This window comes from Lynx canadensis, chromosome F1, assembly GCF_007474595.2.
Source record: "Lynx canadensis isolate LIC74 chromosome F1, mLynCan4.pri.v2, whole genome shotgun sequence".
Classification (NCBI taxonomy): Eukaryota; Metazoa; Chordata; class Mammalia; order Carnivora; family Felidae; genus Lynx; species Lynx canadensis.
Window position 1 is genome coordinate 35040286 of NC_044319.2, and position 22613 is coordinate 35062898.

At 42.9% G+C, this 22613-nt stretch overlaps 1 protein-coding gene across 9 annotated transcripts in view; it reads right to left on the reverse strand.

Annotated features, from left to right (window-relative positions):
- CR2 (complement C3d receptor 2) overlaps window positions 1-22089 on the reverse strand; it is a 34647-nt gene extending 12558 nt beyond the window's left edge. The window contains exons 1-19 of one of the 9 annotated variants that reach the window (XM_030301870.1): window positions 21867-22001; window positions 13295-13474; window positions 11885-11984; window positions 11381-11466; window positions 10410-10808; window positions 9233-9409; window positions 9049-9151; window positions 8311-8396; window positions 6732-7121; window positions 5202-5390; window positions 5018-5117; window positions 4682-4764; window positions 3766-4176; window positions 3013-3189; window positions 2843-2933; window positions 2470-2546; window positions 1017-1424; window positions 247-423; window positions 85-172 (exon numbers count right to left, since the gene is read on the reverse strand). In XM_030301870.1, coding sequence (XP_030157730.1) covers window positions 85-172; window positions 247-423; window positions 1017-1424; window positions 2470-2546; window positions 2843-2933; window positions 3013-3189; window positions 3766-4176; window positions 4682-4764; window positions 5018-5117; window positions 5202-5390; window positions 6732-7121; window positions 8311-8396; window positions 9049-9151; window positions 9233-9409; window positions 10410-10808; window positions 11381-11466; window positions 11885-11984; window positions 13295-13474; window positions 21867-21924 — 3380 coding nt within the window. In that variant the 5' untranslated portion in view covers window positions 21925-22001. Of the gene's footprint in view, window positions 1-84; window positions 173-246; window positions 424-1016; window positions 1425-2469; window positions 2547-2842; window positions 2934-3012; window positions 3190-3765; window positions 4177-4681; window positions 4765-5017; window positions 5118-5201; window positions 5391-6731; window positions 7122-8310; window positions 8397-9048; window positions 9152-9232; window positions 9410-10409; window positions 10957-11380; window positions 11468-11884; window positions 11985-13294; window positions 13475-21866 lie in introns of those variants that run through there. The other 8 variants (XM_030301869.1, XM_030301872.1, XM_030301874.1 and 5 more) reach the window with 8 other exon arrangements.
- Window positions 22090-22613: the final 524 nt, after the last annotated feature.

Consider the following 22613-nt stretch of genomic DNA (forward strand, 5'->3'; position numbering starts at 1 on the left):
GGAGTCACCAAGACAGGTTGAGGATAGGATTAATGCATAAAATTAGTGGAGACCCTTCCCAAGAGTGGACCCTCTTCTACTCACCCCTCTTGACAGGACGTATTAACCAGTACTACGTGTGAGTGAACAGAAGGCTCTCGAAGATCTTCTCTCACAGGTTGACACGGTGCTTCTGGACGAGCAAAGTTTGAGTTACTTATACATGCCTGATATCACAGAGAAGGACAACTCTGGAACTGAAAGTACCTTCACACCGAGGGGCAGAAGGACTCCAATTTCCCGAAGGCATACAGTGAATGGATTTGTTTCCCACCAGCAAGTAGCCAGGGTCACAGGTGTAGTCTACAGTCATCCCAGAGACAAAAAGGACCCTATTTCCACCTGTATGCCGACCATGCTGGAGCCCAAAAGGTGGCGGGCAGCCTGAAGAGAAAACTCCCCACATAAATACCAACAACAACAACAAAAAAGGAATTTATACGTGAGAACATTAAGTATACATCGTTCGACAGCAGACAATCTGAAACTTAAGCCAAAGACCATGAAGTGCTAATTCATTACTGAAGGTTTTCTGCTCTTTTGCAGGAACTAGGCACCTTTAAAAAGGTCGGGAAACAGATGCTTAGCTACAGAGAACAAACTGATGGTTGCCAGAGGGAAGGTGGTTGGGGGGTGGGTTAAATAGGTGACAGGGACTAAGGAGGACACTTGTGATGAGCAGCTGATGTTGTATCACCAAATTCTACATCTGAAATTAATATTACACTGTATATTAACTAACTGGAATTTAACTAAAAACTTGGAAACCATAAAAAGGTCCTCTCATTACCTACCCTGAATACATCACAGATCCATGGGGGCATTCACATGAAGAATATATAAAACCACATAGAACATTCCGTCACAGAATGGGAGAGATGGGATAGTAACGTGTGCGTGCTTGCCTTTTTCCGTGACTCTAGTTTTGGGTTGGAGATAATAAGAATAAATAAATAAATACCTCATTGGGTCGTTACCTTTTTCACAGACTGGTATTTCAGGATCCCAGGTGTTATTGGCTTTGCAGCGAATCTGACTGCTGCCCTTCAGAGTAAATCCCTTATTACACTTGAATGTCACACTGTCATTGTAGAAATATGGGGCTTCCTTGCCAGATATCTTGTATCCGTTTGCCACGTGGGCAGGTGGACACTGAACAGCAGGGAGGGAAAGTTTACAGACAGGGGCAGGGCCATTCCAGATGCCCCTCTCTTGGTCATTGCTTATACAACGGATGGTGCTCTCTCCAACGAGGATGAATTCCACTCCGCTCTCTGGCCCAGGGTTGCATGTGTAGGTGACTGCGGTGCCATATGGAACATTTTCGGAGGAACTCCTGGTGTGTTTCCCATTGTAGATCACAGGAGGGGGCGGGCAGGTGATTTCTGGAGAAAGAAGAATTTACTGTAGAATTCTGTTCCAGTATTAGACACAAAAGAAGAGAAGGGAAGCTGGTTACAGACCTCTTGTTATCAGGTTTCCTGGAGGATATGGATGAGTTTTGATGGTAGAAGTTACATCAAAGCTCATTATGTATGTAAAATGTGATTTAAACAGATATCATAGCAAAGATCTTTGTAACGGAAATCTTTGTTTAAAGTGAGCATGTACATCAATATCATGTTGTGAGGCAGTAAAGTCCAGTAGAAAATAAGCCCCCCGTGTTGGGCTCTGTGCGGACAGCCCGGAGTCTGGAGCCTGCTTCGGATTCTGCGTCTCCCTCTCTCTCTGCCCCTCCCCAGCTTACACTTGGTCTCTCTCTCAAAAAATAAACATTAAAAAAATTTTTTTAAATCATTGTTTTTTTTTTTAAATCACTAATAGGTGAATAAAAGGCACAGGGGAGTAGAATTAAGCTTTTTTGAGTATCATCTTTGTGCTCATGTGATATGATAGGTTACGCAAGAAAGACTGTCGATTGAGCACCTATTTTGACAGGCAATTTTCTTAGCTACTAAATAGGAATAGTACCACTTAATTCTAATAATGTGGAAGTCTGCAGTCTTAGGTTAACTTCACAGGTAAGAGTCTAGGATTTCCGAGAAGTTACATAAATTGCCCAAGGTCCAATCAAGCAATAGCAGCAGAATCTGGGTTCAAATCCCACACGATTCCCCTTTCTCCCCACTAAACTCCAGTGTTCCCTCTATCAAGGATGGTGGCTCATATACTCACTGTCGTTATTACTCTTATACTCCTCAATCACAAAAGAGAATCAGAAACTAAATAGGTTTACATTGATGGTCATGCTCTGAAGTAGAAAGAGGGGACAGCAGAAAGACAGCAAGACTGCACAACTAGAAGCGGTGACAAAGTGAATCAAATAGAATCTAATATTCTTATTCCCGTAACAGCGCCTCAAGCGGAAATCTCCCGGGAAACGCATACATCTTACCCTGTTTGAGGTCCTCCGTAATTTTTGCTACTCACCTTCACAAAGACGACGCTCCATAAACCAAGGAATCGCACCTTGACACAACTGATAAACACTCCCACCTAACCGGTACCTGGAGACAAAGAGTCATGTCATTTTGCCATCCGGTGCCCACCAAGCTAAGCAAGAGCTATTGGCTCAAAGCGGACTCCCCACTTTTAGGATAAGAAACAATAGGAACAAAAATGTAGCCAGCATCAACACCATCCACCCATTGCATGGACAGAGCTTCCAGGCATGGAACAACAGCACAATCAACCCTTCTGCAAACGTGTGACAGGGAAGGGTCTTTGAGATAAATGCTTGCAACAGAGCTTGTAGTGTGCACTGATAAGCCAGACTTGGTTCAGGCTGAGCGCCCTCACTCACCCTTCATCGCAAGAAGAGTTAACATCTGGCCTAATAAATTGATCCCGGGGTCTCTTAAAGACTTGTTTTTCTATAGGTTCACACTCTGCCACTAAGAAAAGAGAGCGGGATGAGAAATCAACTCAAGGCAATCTCAAAACCACAAAACATCTGCATTCAAAGCCTGGCACCTTTGCATTCGGGGGCGGTGGGTGTCCACACCCCCTCAGAGGTACAACGTATGGATTTTTCTCCCACTAGCACATAGCCAGGGTCACAGTGGTACTTTATGGATGTTCCTGGGTCAAAGCGGACCATGTGTCCATCTTCCTTTTGCCCATTGAGGATTTTAGGAGGGGCTTGGCACTCTAAAGGAAAAGAAGAAAAATTTTCTTATATAAACAACTGAAAGAAACAGCCAAAGAAATTATCATGAATATCTACAATCCGCTCTGGTGGCAGTTATATGGGATAGAAGTAATCTGTGCAGTCCAGTTTGGGGTAATTTTAAATCAGTGGTTCTCCATCTTTTTTCTTTTCTGCATTTAGTTCAGTTTCCATTTGGTGCTCCAACTCCCCTCCTGTCTCTTTGTTTCTCAAGGAACGATCTCGTATGTGTTTCATGGGATATATCCATGGGGTACAAGATTTGTTGACTTCTCTTAAAAAAAAAATCAATACTGAGACAAACAAGCATTTTTTTTCCCCTAGAGAAGTGGGCAACTTAGTGATCCTCAGTGTTTTTTCTCCCAAGGATGCTTCCACAAAATGAAACAATGGTGGGGTGATGATGTTAAGAAAACCTATATAATTTATATTCACTATATTTAGTAGAATCGAGGGGACTAGAAGCTGGAAAAGGCCCTGCTTAAATCTATAACCCTGTCTTCTAACTCTTCAAAAAGATGAATTAGTAGCACTTTGCTGAGTATTGGAACACCCACCCTTTTCACAGACCGGTACCGATGGCTCCCATGCACCTTGGCCATTACATCGGGTCACCTTGCTGCCCTTCATGGTGAAGCCAAATGTGCAAGCAAATACCACGGTGTCATTATAGGAATATTGCTCTTTCCATCCAGATGATATGTGGCCTCTTGGGATCTGGGGAGGTGGACACTGAATGGCAGAACTAGAAAGTTCACAGCGTGGGGCAGGGCCACTCCAGACTCCTCCAGTCTTCTGACTATTGGCGGTACAATGGATGGTTTTCTTCCCAGTAAGGATGAAGCTCACTCCTTTCTCTGGGTCTGGGTCACAAGCATAAGTGATCATGGTTCCATATGGGATGTTCCCTGAAGGGTTGCCTGTATGCCTTCCGTTGAGAATAGAAGGAGGTGGCCCACAAAGAATTTCTAGAGAAATCAGAAATAATGACAAGATTGCAGCTGTACAGCAAACAAAGAATGCCTCAGATGTTGCTTGAAACCGTGGTCCCACCCAAGGTTCAGGGACAGTGATACTTGAATCTGTAATGTATCAATCAGGACACCTACAGCAGTATAATTTTAAAAGTATGATTCGGAACTTTATTCTTGACTAGATCTATTAGCATGATCCTTTGATTTCTTCTACTGAATATACAATCTCCTTTATATGCCTGGCCTGGCTGGCAAGTCTCCACAGTTTCCAGAGAAAGAAAAGCCTAGGAACCCCGTTTTACTTGAGGAAGCAGGGAATAAAGAAGTGGCTGAAGGATGCTTCAGTGAAGAACCTATCCCTTCGAGAGGTCTACGTGAGATCTTTGCTCTCTGAGATTCTGTATAGTAATGACTGAACCAAAAACTTTTAGTTAAGCTGAGAATGAGGTGTTCTGGTCAAGGACCAGAGAACTAGCTGCAAACCAGTTTCCTAACATACCTTTGCACACTGGCATCCTGGTCCAAGAAGCACGCTGTCCAGCAATTACACACCGACTAGAAGGTTGGCCTTGTAACCAATACCTGGAGACGGAAGGCGGACGTTCAGGACTATTAAGCAGTTGGCGTTACAGGGCAACTGCCCCCACTTAAAACCCAAGACAAATGCACTCAGTTGACACGTACCAACTCCTTTTATAAGCATTCTCTCTCACAGCCTCACTCACACCAGGCTGTCCCTGCATCCTCATGGAGGAGCCTTGTGCAGGTGTCACGGGTCCTACCGTGCACACATAAGCCGAGTGAATTAAATCTCCCAGGCCCTGCCGACACTCACCCTTCATTACAGTAAAAGTTCACAGTTACACCAACCCGAAGACTTGGAGGGGCCTCTATCTCTCCATTGAGAAACGGTCCTGGAGGTTCACACTGTGCCTCTAAGGAAACAAGCCAAAGGTGAGCGAAGCATGGCAAATCACAGAATAGCCCGAATTCTTAAAATTGGTTGCAAATTTAGGTACCTTTACACCCGGGAAGAGCAGCGCTCCACTTTCCTGAAGACAGACACCTAATGGTCTTTTCTCCAACAAGCAAGTAACCAGGTTCACAGCTGTAAGTCACAGACAATCCTGGAGCAAAGGAGCCAACACTCTCCCCTGTGTGATGTCCATTGGGGATCTTGGGAAGCGATGGACACTCCTGCGGGAAATCTTTACATGCACACATTAGGAAAAAGGCTGTAAGGTGATACATCCTTCACAACCTAGACTTTGACTTAGAACAGAGATCCAGACACAAGACATGGGGTCGACGGTAAACAGTCATCGCTAATTTTCAACTCAGTCTTTTCAAGATCAGGCAGGTGTGGTTTAAGTGTATGTATTTTATACCACAAATGGTACTGTAGTTTTCATTCTTAGTTACACTTTATGTGTTACATTTGCCTTGTGAAAAATTTCAGTTACCCAAAGAAGTTCCTTTACACCCATACTATCCTCCTACCCTTAGCCTGTTCTCTGCTCCAAGAGTAGCATGTTATCATTTACGAGGGGATCCTCAAAGACATTAGTAACATAGCTTTTGGGGATCCTATATATGATACATATCTACACACAGGTATGTGTATGTACTTAATATGTATTACTCTATGCCTTTTCTTTGCCTCATAATCTGTCTATATGTATAGATTTATCCAAATCTTTCTAAAGGCCTCATTGTCTTCCATGGTCACCCCATTTTGTGACTATCTTAAGATCTTCCCTACCTCCAAGATTACATACTTACCTACGCGTAGATAGACCCATATTTTTCTAATGAGTCAACAGTGTGTTCAACTCAACTGATTTAGAGTTGGTCGATACTGTTCTTTATTAAGAAAATAGCTAATTTTGATGGTATAGTTTTTGCCAAGTATTGCCAGTCCGTTTAATTGTAGAACTAAAATTCAGCTTTGGGTTTTGGCAGTGACATAAACCAAACCAAATGAAAAGAAAATTAAGAACTTACAGTGGTCCCTGTTTTCAAAGGGATTTGATTTGAAAGGCGATGACTTAGTAGGTGACTTGGATAATAGTGGACCGCTCCAGAAAAAATTCACAAAGACCATAGATAAAGGGGAATCATTTCTGCCAGACTATCCCAACAGCTATTCAAAGATGCGTTTTAAATCCATTGCGTACATCTTGCTATTAGATCCCACATTTCTTCTCAATTTAACAGTAACCCAGATACGCAGTTTAAAACCATCTAATTCCCACATCCCAACCAACATTGGCCCCCATTCTTGTGAGACCTATTCCATTCAGTTATTAGGTACGTTCACAGTTACATCTCCCCCTTATTCTTTGCTCTGTGGATGGTTGTTGAATGAACATTTATATCCCTCCAGAACTAAGGACAAGCCAGAAACCCTAATTTTCACCCTCTTCCCTTCCTTCCGCCCTCACCATTCACATATCCATACTGTTCTTCCTTCAGAATAAAAACTTGATCTGCACAGAAATGCAAGGCTCCAGCCTCCCCACTTAGCATTGTGTTGGGTTTTTACTTACCACTCTCACAGATGGGTAGTGGTGTTGGCCCCCAGGTTCTATTTGCCTGGCACCAAACAGATTTGTTGCCTTTCATGGTGAAGTTGGTATTACAGGTAAATGTCACGGAATCACCATGTCTGTATGGTGGTCTAGATGTTTTATCTCTGTATCCCCCTGGTACTATGGGCTCGGAGCAAAAAGAATTTTTATTATAATATTCACATACAGGAGCACCTTTATCCCAGATGGCCTTCACTTGGTCTTTACTTATACAAAAAATGACTCTTTCTCCAATGAGGCGGAAGTTACCAGAACAAGTGTACCGTATCACAGTGTTAAGAGGTATGGGACCAGAAGAATAACTACTCCAACCATTTTTGATAGGAGGAGGAGGGTCACAAGAAATTCCTGAAAAGTAGACAAGGAAAGATATGGTCATACTGATCCTGACAACGAAAAGATCTAAATTTAGATAAAACGTCCAAATACAGGTCATGTCATTTTTTTTTCAGAAACAGATATTTGTGTAATCTGTTTCTTACTCATAGTCTGTGCTTATCCCCAACCTCGTAAGTTCTTACCTTTCTCCCAATCTGCAGCAAACAAATCAACTGGTCTATAAATACCATCCCGACCAAACAGTAACAATGAAACAGAATGTATTGACTAGTTGTGGATCTCATCAATCTTAGTAGTGAAATAAAAGGCAAACAGCACACGAAAATAATCTTAGTCACATGTTAATCACATATGGGGAGGCACCATGCACTAATGAAATTTGGGCTCAACAGACCTGGTTTCAAACCCCCACTGTCATCAATAGCTGTGTGACCTTAGGCAAGTCTTAACCTCTCTAACCCTCAATTTCTTAGTCTATAGTAGAATTCAAGCTACTTCATAAGGTTACAAGAAGCATCCAGTGAGCTAAGAGTACCTAAAAATGGCAAGCACAATACCTGGAACATACTAATAATTCAATGTCTGTTTCAAACACACAACTGGGGCCACAAGTGGTGAGAACACATTCTGTTTTGCTAGTGAAGGTACTGCGGCCTCACCACAGATTATTTGTTATCCTTTGATGCTGGACGCCTTTAAAAAAGCCACAGAAAGTGATCAGAGGTTTTGAATAATGACCTCACATCCTTTATTTACTTGTCCTAATGCACAAGAAGGGTATTAATGGTTTACAGCTGTGTTGATATATGCACACCTTTCCTGAATGAGACTCAGAATGAAGGGAAAATGGCCAATTCCCACAACTTATGGCTCATTTCCATTTAGCTCCCAAGAGTTGCTCATCAGTAGAGAGGAACTGGCAACAGAAGACAGAGCCAACCCATTTCAACACATCAGTGCTACTCAGTTTCAACAGGGGGAACTTTCAAAGCATTTGTCTTTATACATATAGAATACCTAATACAATAGGTAGTCAAATAAATTTGGCTTTGGTCTGCCTCCTAGAACATAGAGAAGACTGGCATACATACATTCAAAGCACACATACGAAGAAGATGTTATGATTGATAAATGCATGGGAATACACCAAAAATCAAGGGGTAAGATCCATACTTGATGATTTTTGTTTTCTACTCACGTTCACAGACAGGAAACTTATTATTCCAGAGTACTCTCGTTCCTTCTGAGACACACTGACTAGAAGATTGGCCATTTAATCGGTACCTTAAACAATAAGGGGTAGCAAATCATCACCAGAACAAATCAGTTCTCGGCTGCATGGAATTAATCACTTCCCTCAAGTATGTGGTATTAATGGCCTCTATTTTTAAAATCATTTCTGACTTAAGGAAAAAGTCCAAGTTTGTGAATCAGCTCAGCTATGTGATGACTTCAGACCAGGTAAAAACACAGAGGGAAAAAAAATTCCTAACAATCATATTCTGTTTTTGTATTCTCCATTTCCTCCTTGGCATCCAAATGTCAAGATTCTCTTTACCATTTAGAAGGAAAAAACCTCAGTTCTTCGTGAAGAAAACGTCAAAGACCTTGTTCCCCAAGATCATTCCAAAGAACCCCTCTTAGTGAACCCCCATTACTCTCCATAATAGAAGCCTTAATTTCTGACCCTAAATTTTGCTTTTTCAAATGGTTAAAGGACAATTTCTAGCTCTCTCTGGCTATGCACAATATATACAGTTGGAGAAAATCAACAGGATTTGCTTAACAATGGAATTATGAGTCATATAAGGTAAAGAAAATAAGAGAAAAAAATCAGAAAGAGCAAAAAATTTTTAACCATCTTTACAGATTAATCTTTGCAATGCTTAGCTATATATTATATGTCTCAATTCAGGCCCTCTCACCTCACACTCACCCCTTATCACAAGCAAACGAAACCTCTGCCCCAAGCTTGAGATTAGGGGGGACCACCACACGGCCATTGAGAAGTTGGTTTGGAATGGCATCACATGATTTTGCTAGGAAAAAAGAGACAAGGCTGGCACCTGAAGAGTAGGAAACAATTGAGTTTCCTGAAGATGGAATAGAGATTTAGGCACCTTCACATTCAGGGGCTGTATGGCTCCAGGTTCCCAAGGATGTACACTGAATAGGGTTAGTTCCAATGAGGGTGTAGCCGGGGTCACAGCTGTAGGACACTTCCTGTCCAATTGGAAAGAATTCCTTATCCAAGATGTTATAACTACCATGGTTGATAGGTGGAGGTGGTAGACACCCTGAGAAAAGAACAGGACCAGAGGTCTTTTATTCCTGAAATAAGAACTTTCTCCTCTACAACCTAAGCCAACTTGAGGTGTGTAGGGGTGGGATGAAGGTGGCCATGTCAACTCTCCTAAGCGGAAGGCAGAGACTCCTTTGGGTGGGGTGGAGGTGGCGTGGAACTAACATGCATTACTTCTTTAGATATGATGAACCATGAAACTATCTGCTTTCCCTATCTTGATCTATGCTGGAAAACATTACACCCACTCATCATTTTCCATTTCATTTCACTAAAAAGGTCTCAGATATTCTCTCACTAATATTGTAGCCAAGGGAACCTAACTATTATAATACATTTTTATTACCAAAATCTACTTCTTTCTTCCTGCCGTCCCCAAACCAGGTTGATGAAGTTCCTGAGCCTTGTGGGAGGGGCTCCCAATATTGTCATGTTTTTAGTAAGTCAGACATTTCTTAATAAGAGTAAGGGAGAAAGGCAGAATGGGGAAGTGACTCAATCTTAATTCTAGCCTTATTCCATAAAGGCCACATTCTCAACAGGAGCATATATAATGTCTACAGTATTTTTAATCAAATTATGATTTGATTAAAATCAGATTCTGATTTGATTCGATTAAATTGACATCAGTCAATTTCCTCTATTGGCATGGCCAATAGGATTCAGAGTTTATTTTATCCTCATTTAAATAAAATCTAATCGCCTATGTCCTGGAAAAAGAATCTCTGATCATTGGCTCTGCTTTTCTTCGCTTTTCAAAGTGTCTTCTAATTTGCTCTACACTAATGGACATCTAGTACTGTCCAATAATATAGTAAATTTCCTACTTCTTCAACATTTAGATATTGCTTTGAAAGTATACCTTCAAATTCTTTAACCAAGATACCGAACTACATATACTATCTTTCCCCTTCTTTTTTCCACAGGTACCATGTATCTGTTTCTCTAAAAGTTTCATTTTGTTTCTAGATCCCCAGAGTTTCAGCCCAACTCACCCTTAAAGCACTTTGGCAGTGGAGGATTCCATTTGCTGTTTGCTTGGCACCATACTATGTTGCTGCCTTTCATGGTAAAGCCAGGCTTACACCTAAACATCACAGTATCATTTAAATAAAATGAACGTCCAAATCCAGATTCTATAATTCCGTTTTCGACTTCTGGAATTGGGCAATTGACTAAAGTAATACACTGAGGGGGAGGGCCACTCCAGATGCCAACTCGATTGTCTTTGCTGGTACAATATATGGACTTCTCACCCACGAGGTCAAACAACTTTTTTCCATTCTGTCCAACGTGGCACTTATAAGTCACCACCATTCCATAGTAAAAGTTCTCTCTACTGCTGCTGTAAAAATCCCCATTGGAGATGGCTGGGGGTGGTGCACAAGGAATAGCTTTTGGGGGGTAGGTGGGAAAAAAGAGAAGGCATTTAAATGTTATACCTTCTTGGAATCTTGTCTTCACTCTTGCAAACCACACTTCAATTCAGCCAACAATTAACCCAGATTGTTGAAACTCTACATCCTCATCTCATAGATGGTTCTAAATAGGAAGTAGCAAGGTAGGAAGATTCATGGAACTGGCCTGAAGAAAACTTAAAAAAAACTGTGATCTGGTCACCAGTCGCCCCTTCTACTGCAAAGTACAGATAAACTATTCTGGGAAATACCTAGGATGGCCGACACTCTGCATAGAATAAAGATGGCAGTGTGTAATCTCATAGTGTATTTTAGATTCAAGCACTTATTCACTATGAAATAACTTATCCTCTAAGAACAGTAATCAAAGGAAAGTGTGGGGAGACTGGGAGACATGGAAGAAGATAAACCACAGCTCTGTACCCAGAGCTACCCAAACCAAGTGTAACTCTCCTGGGTACTTGTTTTGATGTGTAGATGCCCAATTTCCCTCTAGAAGGGGACAAGAGGAATTGCAAAGGGTATGACAACGGGATCATTTTACTCACATTCACAAAAAGGCATGTCCTTATCCCAGGTTACAATATTGTCTGAGATAATACATGTAGCAGATGAATCACCAATGAGTCGATATCTAAAGACAAACAGATGAGTGATCATCTCCCAGCTAGATGTACATTTTAGGAAAGCTTAGTTCTTCCTCTACTGAAATAATGGCAAAGAATAGATCATCATGTAAGACAAGTAATGGTGATAAACTAAGGACTCATACAAAAAATTCAACAATCCGAAGCCAAATGACATTTGGCTCCTGGTCAGTAATGCTGGAGATGTAAAATTAGAAGAAGAGTAGCCCAAATTTCTTTCTCTTCTCGTGGGTATTCTTGAAGTGTTGTCTCTGGAGCAGATCAGGGTGGTAGTTCTCTTTTTTGCTTATCTATGTTTAAGGGTAAGTGGCAATTACTTGGATCTCTTTTGGAAAACTGATGTTTTATGGTTGAAACCATTGTTCTAATACCCATGTATTCTGGAGATGTCTCCTGCCAACTCACCCTTTATCACAAGAATATGTAATTGTTGACCCAAACAGGACACCCGTGGGTATGAGGACAGAGCCATGGAGGAGTTCTCCAGGACTCCCACATGATTTACCTATAATGGAAAACAAAACAAAATTTGGGACTGGGATTTGGGGGATGTTCTGTGTTTCATATTAGATACCAACCTGACTGGACTTGCCAACTAGCCTACTTAAATTAATTCAAAGACAGTTTTGATATCTACAAAACTTGTATCCTCCAAAGGGTCAGTCAACTTCAGAACACTATCTGTTTGAAGCATGCACTCTCTATTTCTGAGCATGGATGCAAACATTATTTGTGGTCAACCATAATTTATAATCTGTATTTCCCCTTTTTTATATCCTGTCAGTTGATGGCATCATCTACCAAGTCTGTGGCTTAAAAAAACCTCATAGACATCATTTCCTTTCTGTAACTCATCCTCCACCTACTGCTCTTCACTCAATTGGTTACCAAATTTTAGCGACTGGATTCCAGAAATCTCTCTCCAAACCAACTATGTAGTCATTGCTGTAATCGCTCATTGGATCATTGAGTACCAAAATTTACCTTTCTATCTTTGGTCTCCATTGGTTTAATACATCTTCTATAGCACAGCACACACTATCTTTCGGAAGCACAAATATGGCCATGCCCCTCCCCACACTGAAAAACTTACAATGACTTACCACTGTTTATTGGGGAAAAATGCATGGCCCATCAAAATTAAGCTTCAATACACTTAATTAACTATTATTCCCCACTATGTACCTTATACTCCAGCCACATTGAATTTTTCTATTTTCCAAAGATGTCCTGTTCTTTTATAGCTCTATGCTTTCGAATATGCTATTTCCTCTGCCTATAATGCCTACTTTTGCCTAATTCTCCAAGACAGTATTATTTACTTCCCTGCAGAGCTTTATACCTATAAATAAATTACATAATAGTACAGCATTTATTTAAAAGTCAGTCTTTACAGCTAGTATAGGAGCTCCTCAAAGGCAAAGACTAGCTAATTTTTATGTGTATTCCCAGCCCCATCATCCAGCCTAATGCTTCACACCTAATGGTTACTAAAAAATATTTCTTGGATTGAATGGGACAAGAATGAGGTGACACACACGTGTTCCTTGTATACTAACTCTTAAGCTCATTTAACACAGTATAGAGACTGTAGAACAAAGCTGTGGAGATTACAGGATAAACAGGGCTGGCCAGCTGTGATGATTTAACCCCAATACCCAATATTATTCTTGGGAGTAAAAGAAACATGGAGAACCCAGGAGCACCCTTCATTTCAAATCATTTAGTAATTTTTGGTCTTTCACCTTGAAAATAATAGGCTATCTCACAGAGGTACAGATAGACCCAAAGATGCTTCTATTACAGATTACTCACGTTGACACAATCGCTGAGGATCTGACCACTTGGAGGTTTTTAGGCAGGTGATAAGGAATGACATCTTGATATACCCAGGAAGGCATTCATATTCCCAAGATGTCCCAACAGCAAACTCAGACTGATCACTCTGAATTTTAGGCTTAGCAAAATGATACCTTGGCAGGAACTTACACTGACCTAGAGACAAAGACCACAGGAATATCAAAACTAGGAAAGGCTGACACTGCTACTCCGTTGCTTTTTTGTCACCGATCATCCTGACAATTTTGATCTTTAGAAAGTAATCCTAAAACAGGGCAACATTTTCTGGGACAAAGAACATATGGGTGAATATACAGAGATATAAGCTCAGAAGTTCAAAGACTTTCTAGGATGGACTAAGAGGAAGAGCTCAAGAAAATAAATTTTTACGAAATTCCCTAAGGACCTTGGAGTTGTTTCATCTTAAAGACTCATTAAAAAAACTAAGCCTTATAAATCAAAGCTTTTCTGGGATAGCACAGGGAACAAAAGTGCATCAGAGACCTTGTAAGCTCAGCACATGTATGAGCTTCTAAAATTACTTTAATGAATTAACATTACTCTGTTAATCATTAAACCTTTAGGTCTTAGCAAGACGAAAATACATTTATTAATTCTTCATTACTTTATTCCATTAACCTAATAGTGTAATAGGCCTCTTAAGAGACCACAGTATATAATTCTGATGGGTACTAGATAAAAGGAACTAGTCATTTTGAAATAGTTCCCTGTGATTTAAAATAGTATGATGATGATGATGTTTAATGAAACAAATATCATCATAGGTGATGGGTGAGAAACTGTAACACCCATATACTTGAGGATGTACCTGGAAAAGTCATTTTTCTAGGTATGAAAGAGAGCTCAAGTTTCGATGTCAGAATGGCAGAGTATCTGAATATCGCATTTATAAATCTTTCTTTTTCAAAGAAGTTTGACACAGATACAGGTGAAAGTCCAAGAACAAACATGAACGAAATGACACAAAGGCAAACGTAGAGCTCCCAAGGTTGTAGCCAGACTCGGCCTTTCCGTAGCCAGACACTTCTGTTGGAGAAGTCATAGACAGGGTCTAAGAACAGCCATCACTGTTAGGACCCAGATCACTGTAGGTCTTCTTCTAGTTCTCTCAACTCCTTTGTTTTTCTTCATTAACCCCCACAAATATCTCCAAATGCATACCTGTGCAAAACAGCAAGACTCTGTAGGGAAAGTAAAGGTTTGACCTCAACGAACACCATCTTCACGATCCTGGTATTTCTTGTACCAAGTCATCCTAAGCAAGTGATTTAATCTCTAAATACATAATGTGAATAGGGGCAGTCCCAAATAATGCTCTACAAACCGGAAAGCCAATTTAAAGTTGTAATAATCAGTAGCAATGACATGGCCTAAGATGGAACTGAGACCTAAAAGCAGGAAGAGCAGAATACTTTATAACATGATCTTCTGGGGCGAAAGGAGAGAAGGGTCATACTTTCTGGATGGGAAATAATGATAAAACCTTATCCCCGTTAAGAAGACTCGAGGACCCCGTCTCTTTTGGGGGACAAGAGTTATTTTTAACGAATTGCCAAAAATCTAGGTCACGGAAAGAATTTCCCTCAATCATGGTCTCTGCCATCTCAGAAAAAAAAGGTTAGTCCATGAGCCATTGAGAAGACTTTTCTTCAGGGTCACTGTACCCTCTTTACATCTTTTTTTTTTTTTTTTTTTTTTAATTTTTTTTTTCAACGTTTATTTATTTTTGGGACAGAGAGAGACAGAGCATGAATGGGGGAGGGGCAGAGAGAGAGGGAGACACAGAATCAGAAACAGGCTCCAGGCTCTGAGCCATCAGCCCAGAGCCTGACGCGGGGCTCGAACTCCCAGACCGCGAGATCGTGACCTGGCTGAAGTCGGACGCTTAACCGACTGCGCCACCCAGGCGCCCCTACATCTTTCTATTATCAGGAGGAAAAAAAAATCAGAGTAGATCGCGACTGGATCTAAAACAGAGTTGGGGCGCCTGGGTGGCTCAGTCGGTTAAGCGTCCGACTTCGGCTCAGGTCACAATCTCACTGTCCGTGAGTTCGAGCCCCGCGTCGGGCTCTGTGCTGACCGCTCAGAGCCTAGAGCCTGTTTCGGATTCTGTGTCTCCCTCTCTCTCTGACCCTCCCCGGTTCATGCTTTGTCTCTCTCTGTCTCAAAAATAAATAAAATGTTAAAAAAATAAAATAAATAATAAAACAGAGGATAGTGGTTAAGACACCGACATATGCATTCTTCAAAAGGTGTTAAAAACTAAAGAGGCAAAGCAGTTCCTGGAGAGCAGGGATACATTTAACTCTTTACTTGGGTCCAAGGGGCCTTACCTAGAATTGCTTAGAAATCCGTTCGAAATGAATGAAGAACACATATATAAGATAATAAAAATAAAATGGAAAATTAGGTCAGAAGGCAGATAGGAAAAATTATTATTGAGAACGAGAATTATTATAACCAAACGCTTTAACAATGGGTTTCCTGACTCATCATTTTTGGTTTCGTTTTTCCTTTTTTTAAATGTTTTCTTTTTTATTTTGAGCGAGAGAACGCGCACAGCTGTGTACATGCTGGGGAGGGACAGAGAGAGAGAGCGAGAGAATCCATGCTGACAGCCTGGGGCCTAATGTGGGGCTCGAACTCACGAAGTGTGAGATCATGTTCTGAGTCAAAACCAAGAGTCAGACACTTAACTGACTGAGCCACCCAGGCGCCCCTGATCATTTTTGAATGGCAGTTATGCATATTAACCAAGGTACTGTCCCAAACACAGGAGACACTCTAGTGAACATTACAAACAAGGTTCCCACGCTCACCGAACTCATACTCCAATAGAGGGAGACAGACAGACAGGTACTACCAGTAAATAAACGGTATGTAAAGGAAATAAATGGGGCGATGTGTCACAATGTAACGTGCCAGAAGGAGGAGGGGACGGAGAGGCATTCGACCATCGGCTTATGATGGTTTAGGAAGGCCTTTGAAGAGGAGGCATTTGAGTTGTGACTGGAGAAGGAACCAGTCAGGTAAAGCATGGAGTAAAAGCATTTTAGGCAGAGGTCTAAGAGCAGGGATGGATTTGTTATACTTTAGGGATAGACGGAAGGCAAGTGTGGCTCTAATGTAGTGATCACAACAGAGTGGTAGGAGATCAAGTTAGAAAGTTCAGCGGTGCGGGGCGGGGGGGGTGGGTTCATATTAGGCTTCTTAGGCCATAGTAAGAAGTGTGGATGCTCTCCTAAGTGGAAGCTACCAGAGAGTGCAAGCAGGAGAGTCACATGACCCGAATTACCTTTTAAAAACAATAGCCTGGCAAGTGAGGATAAGTTTGGAATATATTTTATAAGTAGAATTTAGAACAAAAACTTCTCGTTGCATTAGATGTGGGGGTAAGGAAATGGCAGGATTCAGTAATGTCTTCTAGGCTACTTGTAGTGACTTGAGCTACTTGGTTGATGGTAAGACCATGAACTAAGATGGGAAAGCTCCAGTGTGTGTGTGTTGTGGAGTGTGTGCAGTTGGTTTTATGTTAGTCTTGGTATATTTAACACATTTACTGGGAACCCATATGGAGACGCAGGAGGGAAGTCGGCTATACAAACTTTCTATTCAGGAGAGAGTTCAAAACTACAGATAGGAAATGAGCCATGAACATATAAATAGTATTTAAAGCCATGAGACTGGATGCGACCTCTTAGGAAAAAGGAACGGAGAAAAACAGGAGGCTCAGGGCTGAGCCCCCAAACCCTATAATATTTAGAGATAGGGCAAAACAGACCCAGAGCAACCAGAGAGGTACAGAAAAAAAAAAAACTTGATAAGAGTGCCCTGTTTTGGAAGAGGAGAATGAAAACTGTTTCAAGAGAGAAGAAAGAGTCAGCTTTTGCTGAAAGACTGAGACAGAGGAGGATAGAAAAAATGGCCATTGGATGCGTCAGCATGAAGGTCAGTGGTAACCTTAGAGAGAGTAGCTTCAGGAGAATGTGGGAGAAGGAGCCTGTCTGGAGTGGGTGAAGGAGACAAAGAGAAGTGAGCAAGTAGTCCATGAGAAGTTTTGCTGAGAAGGATGAGAAGAGGGCTGGGAAAATGGAGTTTCACTAGGCCATAAGAAGTCTCCTGACGACCTCAGTCAAGAATGTCCCAGGGGCGCCTGGGTGGCGCAGTCGGTTAAGCCTCCGACTTCAGCCAGGTCACGATCTCGCGGTCCGTGAGTTCGAGCCCCGCGTCAGGCTCTGGGCTGATGGCTCCGAGCCTGGAGCCTGTTTCCGATTCTGTGTCTCCCTCTCTCTCTGCCCCTCCCCCGTTCATGCTCTGTCTCTCTCTGTCCCAAAAATAAATAAACGTTGAAAAAAAAAAATTAAAAAAAAAAAAAAAAAGAATGTCCCAGCATGTTTAACTGCTGGTGGGGATGATCCAACAGGGAGATACAAATAGGTGATACGAGATGGGGTATACGCAGAAGTCAAGTCCTTGCACACCGTAATTCTGAAGGAGGAGTGGACTCCAGTCAAGAGAAAGGATACTTTTTCCATTGTTACAGGAGGAAAAAGAACGTTCTTACTGAACTCCTTGTTATGTGCTAGTGTGAGGGATTCATCAGGCAGTAAGACAGATAAAGACCTTGTTTTCATGGAACTTGTATTTCAACGAGAGAACAAACAAGCCAGTGAAAAAATAAATAAGAAGTTTTCATAGGATGAGAGATAGGTGCTCTGTGGAAAATAGAACACGGTTGTGTGATAGAGCGTGACCTGGGGTACAGACTACTTCCGATGAGAGTCAGAGAAGGGTGACAGTGGAGCAGAGACTTGAATGTCGAAGAGACAGGCAAGGGATGATATGTAGGATGAGCATTTCAACGGAGGGAGCCCCTAGTGCCAAAGCTAAACAAACGTGACTGTGTTCAAGGAACAAAAAGAGGGCCAGTGTGGCTGGAACAGAGGGAGTGAGGGAGAAGAACAGAGGATTTCAGAGACAGACAGATCTACAGTCAAGGTTAAAGAGCATGGATTTGTTCTAATGTGATTGGAAACCCTTGGCAGGTTTTAAGCAGGGGAAAGAATCTGAGCTAAGATGGAGACAGATGATTGGCAAATAAGGGAATTCCTATTTAATGATTTTGTTTTCTTTTTTTTTTTTTTAATTTTTTTTTTCAACGTTTATTTATTTTTGGGACAGAGAGAGACAGAGCATGAACGGGGGAGGGGCAGAGAGAGAGGGAGACACAGAATCGGAAACAGGCTCCAGGCTCCGAGCCATCAGCCCAGAGCCTGACGCGGGGCTCGAACTCCCGGACCGCGAGATCGTGACCTGGCTGAAGTCGGCCGCTTAACCGACTGCGCCACCCAGGCGCCCCGATTTTGTTTTCTTAGTGTAGGATGAAATGAAGTGTCAGTCTAGGCAAGAGTGAAATTTAAGAGCAGGACATTAGAATCGGTTTATGCAAACAGACAAAAGGAGAAAAGTGGGAAATCACTCTAAGAAGGGAATTCACTTCCCATATGACTTTGCTCAAAGCAGTGCACCCTATAGACACTTGCTTCAGAATCTTCCAGAGTACTTGTTAAACTCAGCTTCCTGGGCCACACCCCAAACCTATGAATCTCTGAAGAATGAGACGGAACCCAGGAACCTGAATTTTTAAAAGGCACTTCAATTCCTCAAAAAATTAAAAATGGAACTACCATATAATCCAGCAATTCCACCTTTGGGAATGTATCGAAAGGAAATGAAAACACACACTCAGAAAGATCTGCACCCCAATGTTCATTGTAGCATTATTTACAATAGCCAAGACATGGAAACCACCTAAGTGTCCATCAATAGATGAACAGATTAAGAAGTTGTGATATATATATACACAACACAATATTATTCAGCCATTAAAAATGCCAGAATCCTACCATTCGTGATAACATGGATGGACCTTGAAGTCATTATGGTAAGTGAAGTAGGTTAGACAGAGAAAGACAAATCCTGTATGATCTCACTTATATGTGGACTCTAAAAACAAACAACAAACAAAATCCAAAGAGCCACACCATATTCGTAGAGAAACAGATCAGATTGGCGGCTACCAGAGGCGGGATTGGGGGAGGGCAGATTGTAAGAAGGTGGTCAAAAGGTGCAAACTTCTAGTTATAAGGTAAATAAGTACTAGGAGATAATGCTCAACGTGGTGATTCTAGCGGATGCTGCTGTAGGATACATAGGAAAGTTGAGAGAATAGATCCCAAGCATTCTCATCACAAGGAGAACTTTTCGTTTCCCTTTTATTGTATCTCAATGAGATGATGCATGTTAACTAAACCTATGGTGGTAATTGTTTCCCAGTATCTGTAAATGAAGCCATCATGGGGTATACCTTAAACTTATACAGCGATGTATGTCAATTATTTCTCAACAAAACTGGAAAAATCACTAAATTTTGCAAAAGGTACCTCAAGAGTTTCTTAAGAACGCTCAAGGTCAAGAACTGGCCATGAGCTAAGGAACGGTCTGCTGGACGTACACAGTAGAAGCAAAAGTCAGAAGCGATGTGTGGGCACAGCACCAGCAAAGGACTGTGGTGGTGGTGGGCAGGGGGGAGGGGACAGTCAGGCAATAGGATGAACAGCAGAAGCGATGGGGAGTCAGGAGGGGCATGTTTAGATGAGATCCAATGACAAAAAGCTTGAAAGGCTGAGGCATTAGATTTTTTTTTTTAATTTTTTTTAACGTTTATTTATTTTTGAGACACAGAGAGACAGAGCATGAATAGGGGAGGGGCAGAGAGAGAGGGAGACACAGAATCAGAAGCAGGCTCCAGGCTCTGAGCCATCAGCCCAGAGCCCGACGCGGGGCTCGAACACACCGACCGTGAGATCCTGACCTGAGCCGAAGTCGGACGCTTAACCAACTGAGCCACACAGGCGCCCCTGATTTTTTTTTTAATCCCACAGGCAGTGGGAAGCCCTCTTACATTTTTGAGCAACGGAGTGGAGTAATGAAAAAAACATATCTACATCTAGATCTAGATCTAGATGTAGATAAGATATGTTAAAATGTTGGTGGTCACCACTGGTAAGTTAAAGGCGGGTATCAGAGTGACTGGTAAGAGAGGAGGTTGTTACACAGGTAATCAATCATATGCTCAGGATTAGAATATTGGTGGGTGGGTGCAAAGACAAACAAGGGAAGCACATTAGCTGGAAGCAGACAGGGAGGCCTGGTCGTTCATGAGTCTGCAGTTAAGTGGCCAGAGAGGACGGTGGCACGCTGGTACTGGGCTGGGGAGGGTGGGGGGGGGGGGACTCTCGGGCATACTCGGAAGGGGCGCTGAACTGGCAGGGCCGGTGTAGAACCTGATTTTCAATGGATAATATCCTCTGCAAATTTTAGTAATAGGAACAGAGCGTCAGTGAGAAGTCAGGTCTGGAACCCTGCCATGCAGAGGTGTTAGAGAAAGTTGTGAACACGCACTTGTTCAAAGGGAGTTCATGCGTAGGAAATAGAGATGAAGATGTTGGTCTGGGGGAAATGTCCAACCGAGGGCCCGGAGAAAGCAGAATGTCAGGAAGCAAAGTAAGCTGTAACAGAACCATTGATCGTATGCAGGATGCCTTAGCAAGGCGGGGCAGGGGGGGGTTGCGGATTATGCGTAGATGCTGGTTCCATAAAACCGGATCTATACAGTAATCTCAGGACTGGTATTTAGTAGTAACAAGTAACGCCTGACCTTCATTTGCCTAATTTCATCTCACACTCAGGGCAGCGCTGTAAGGTGGTAGGGCAGCTTACCGCACTAGCTTCATTTCACAGATGAGGAAACTGAGGGTCAGGGAGCTGAAAGACTTGCCAAAAGTCACCCAGTTATTGGAATGTGCAGATAGTAAACTTTTAACTAAGATTTCACTCTACCCTGGAGACAATTACAAAGTTAGACCCACGTTGTAGCCAAGAGATTCTAGTCTTAACAAACTGCTGTGCTTCTCTAAAATGAAGCCAATCGCGGGTGGGGGGAGTTAGCATCAACGTGGAAGGAGACCTTCTGAGGCCCTTGCCATTGCAGAAGGTAAATAACACGAAGGCTGTAGTTTTAATTCACATACCAAGTTTCCTCCAATAGCTCTAGGTGTTTGTCATTTAGGATCTCTTTACCAGCATCGCATCAAAATGCAGACGATGGGAGAACCAAGCCCGCAGCGGGAGGTCTTCGCACACCCGGGCCCCGTAGGGCCCCGTAGGGTTTGGTTACGTGGCCAGCGTTACGAGCGCTTGCAGACCTCGGGCGAGTGCGAGGAGCATCAGCTGAGTCCCCGGGGCCCGGGAGCCCAGACAGCGCAGAGCGAGTGATCCCAGCCCCGGGAGGAGCCAGTGAGCACATTCAGGACCAGGAGATCCTAGGCGTCCCCCAGAGCGAGCGGGAGGCAGTCAAGCGTCCGGCCCTGACCCCACCTTCTCACTTACTCCGTTTTGCATCGCCGCACAGAGGCGTCCCTGCCCCAGACGTGTCCCTACCTCCGTGCTCCCCCTCCCAGCTCACCGAGGACCCCCGGCGCGACGAGTGCCAAGACAACGCAGAACAGGCCCGCAGCGCCCATGCCCCGGCGGCAGCCCCAGCGGCGGGATGCGTTCCGAGACGCTCGAGCCTCCGGCAGCTCCGAGAAAACGCGGCTGAAGCAACAGACGGCGACAAGGGAGCGAGGGGGGGCCCTTAAATAGAGCCTGGCACCACGTGCTAGCTTTGCGCGCACACCTGCAGGCTGCCTGGGGCGGGACGCCTGCGCCTGTTAGGTTGGCCGGGGCTGCGAGGCGTCCGCCTGAGGGGGCGACGGGGTCAGGGGGGCAGAGGGGCGGAGCAACTGTGACCCGGTCTTTGGCTCAGGCTCTAGCCCTCAGAGTTGTGGCTTTCCAACCTTTTCTACCGTGCAACGATGCGTCCACTTCGTCTTTTCTGGAGAAATGAAACACGTTTCACAAACTAGGACTCACCTTTGCTAATCTACAATGCTCCATCCCATCCCATCCCATCCCATCCCATCCCATCCCATCCCATCCTATCCCAAAATTCTGGTTTGACTCCACTAAAATATTTCCAAAAGCTATTAATGTTTCAAATCCTCTGTTTAAAGAAATAGTTTACTTAGAAAGGAAATTTACAAGCTGCAGTCCCCTCTGCTCTTTGGCCCTTTTTATTTTGAAGCAATTTCTACAGAAAGTTTTGAGAACAGTACAACGAATTCCCATATACCCGTCACCCAGATTATCCGCTGTTAACATGGCACTATTA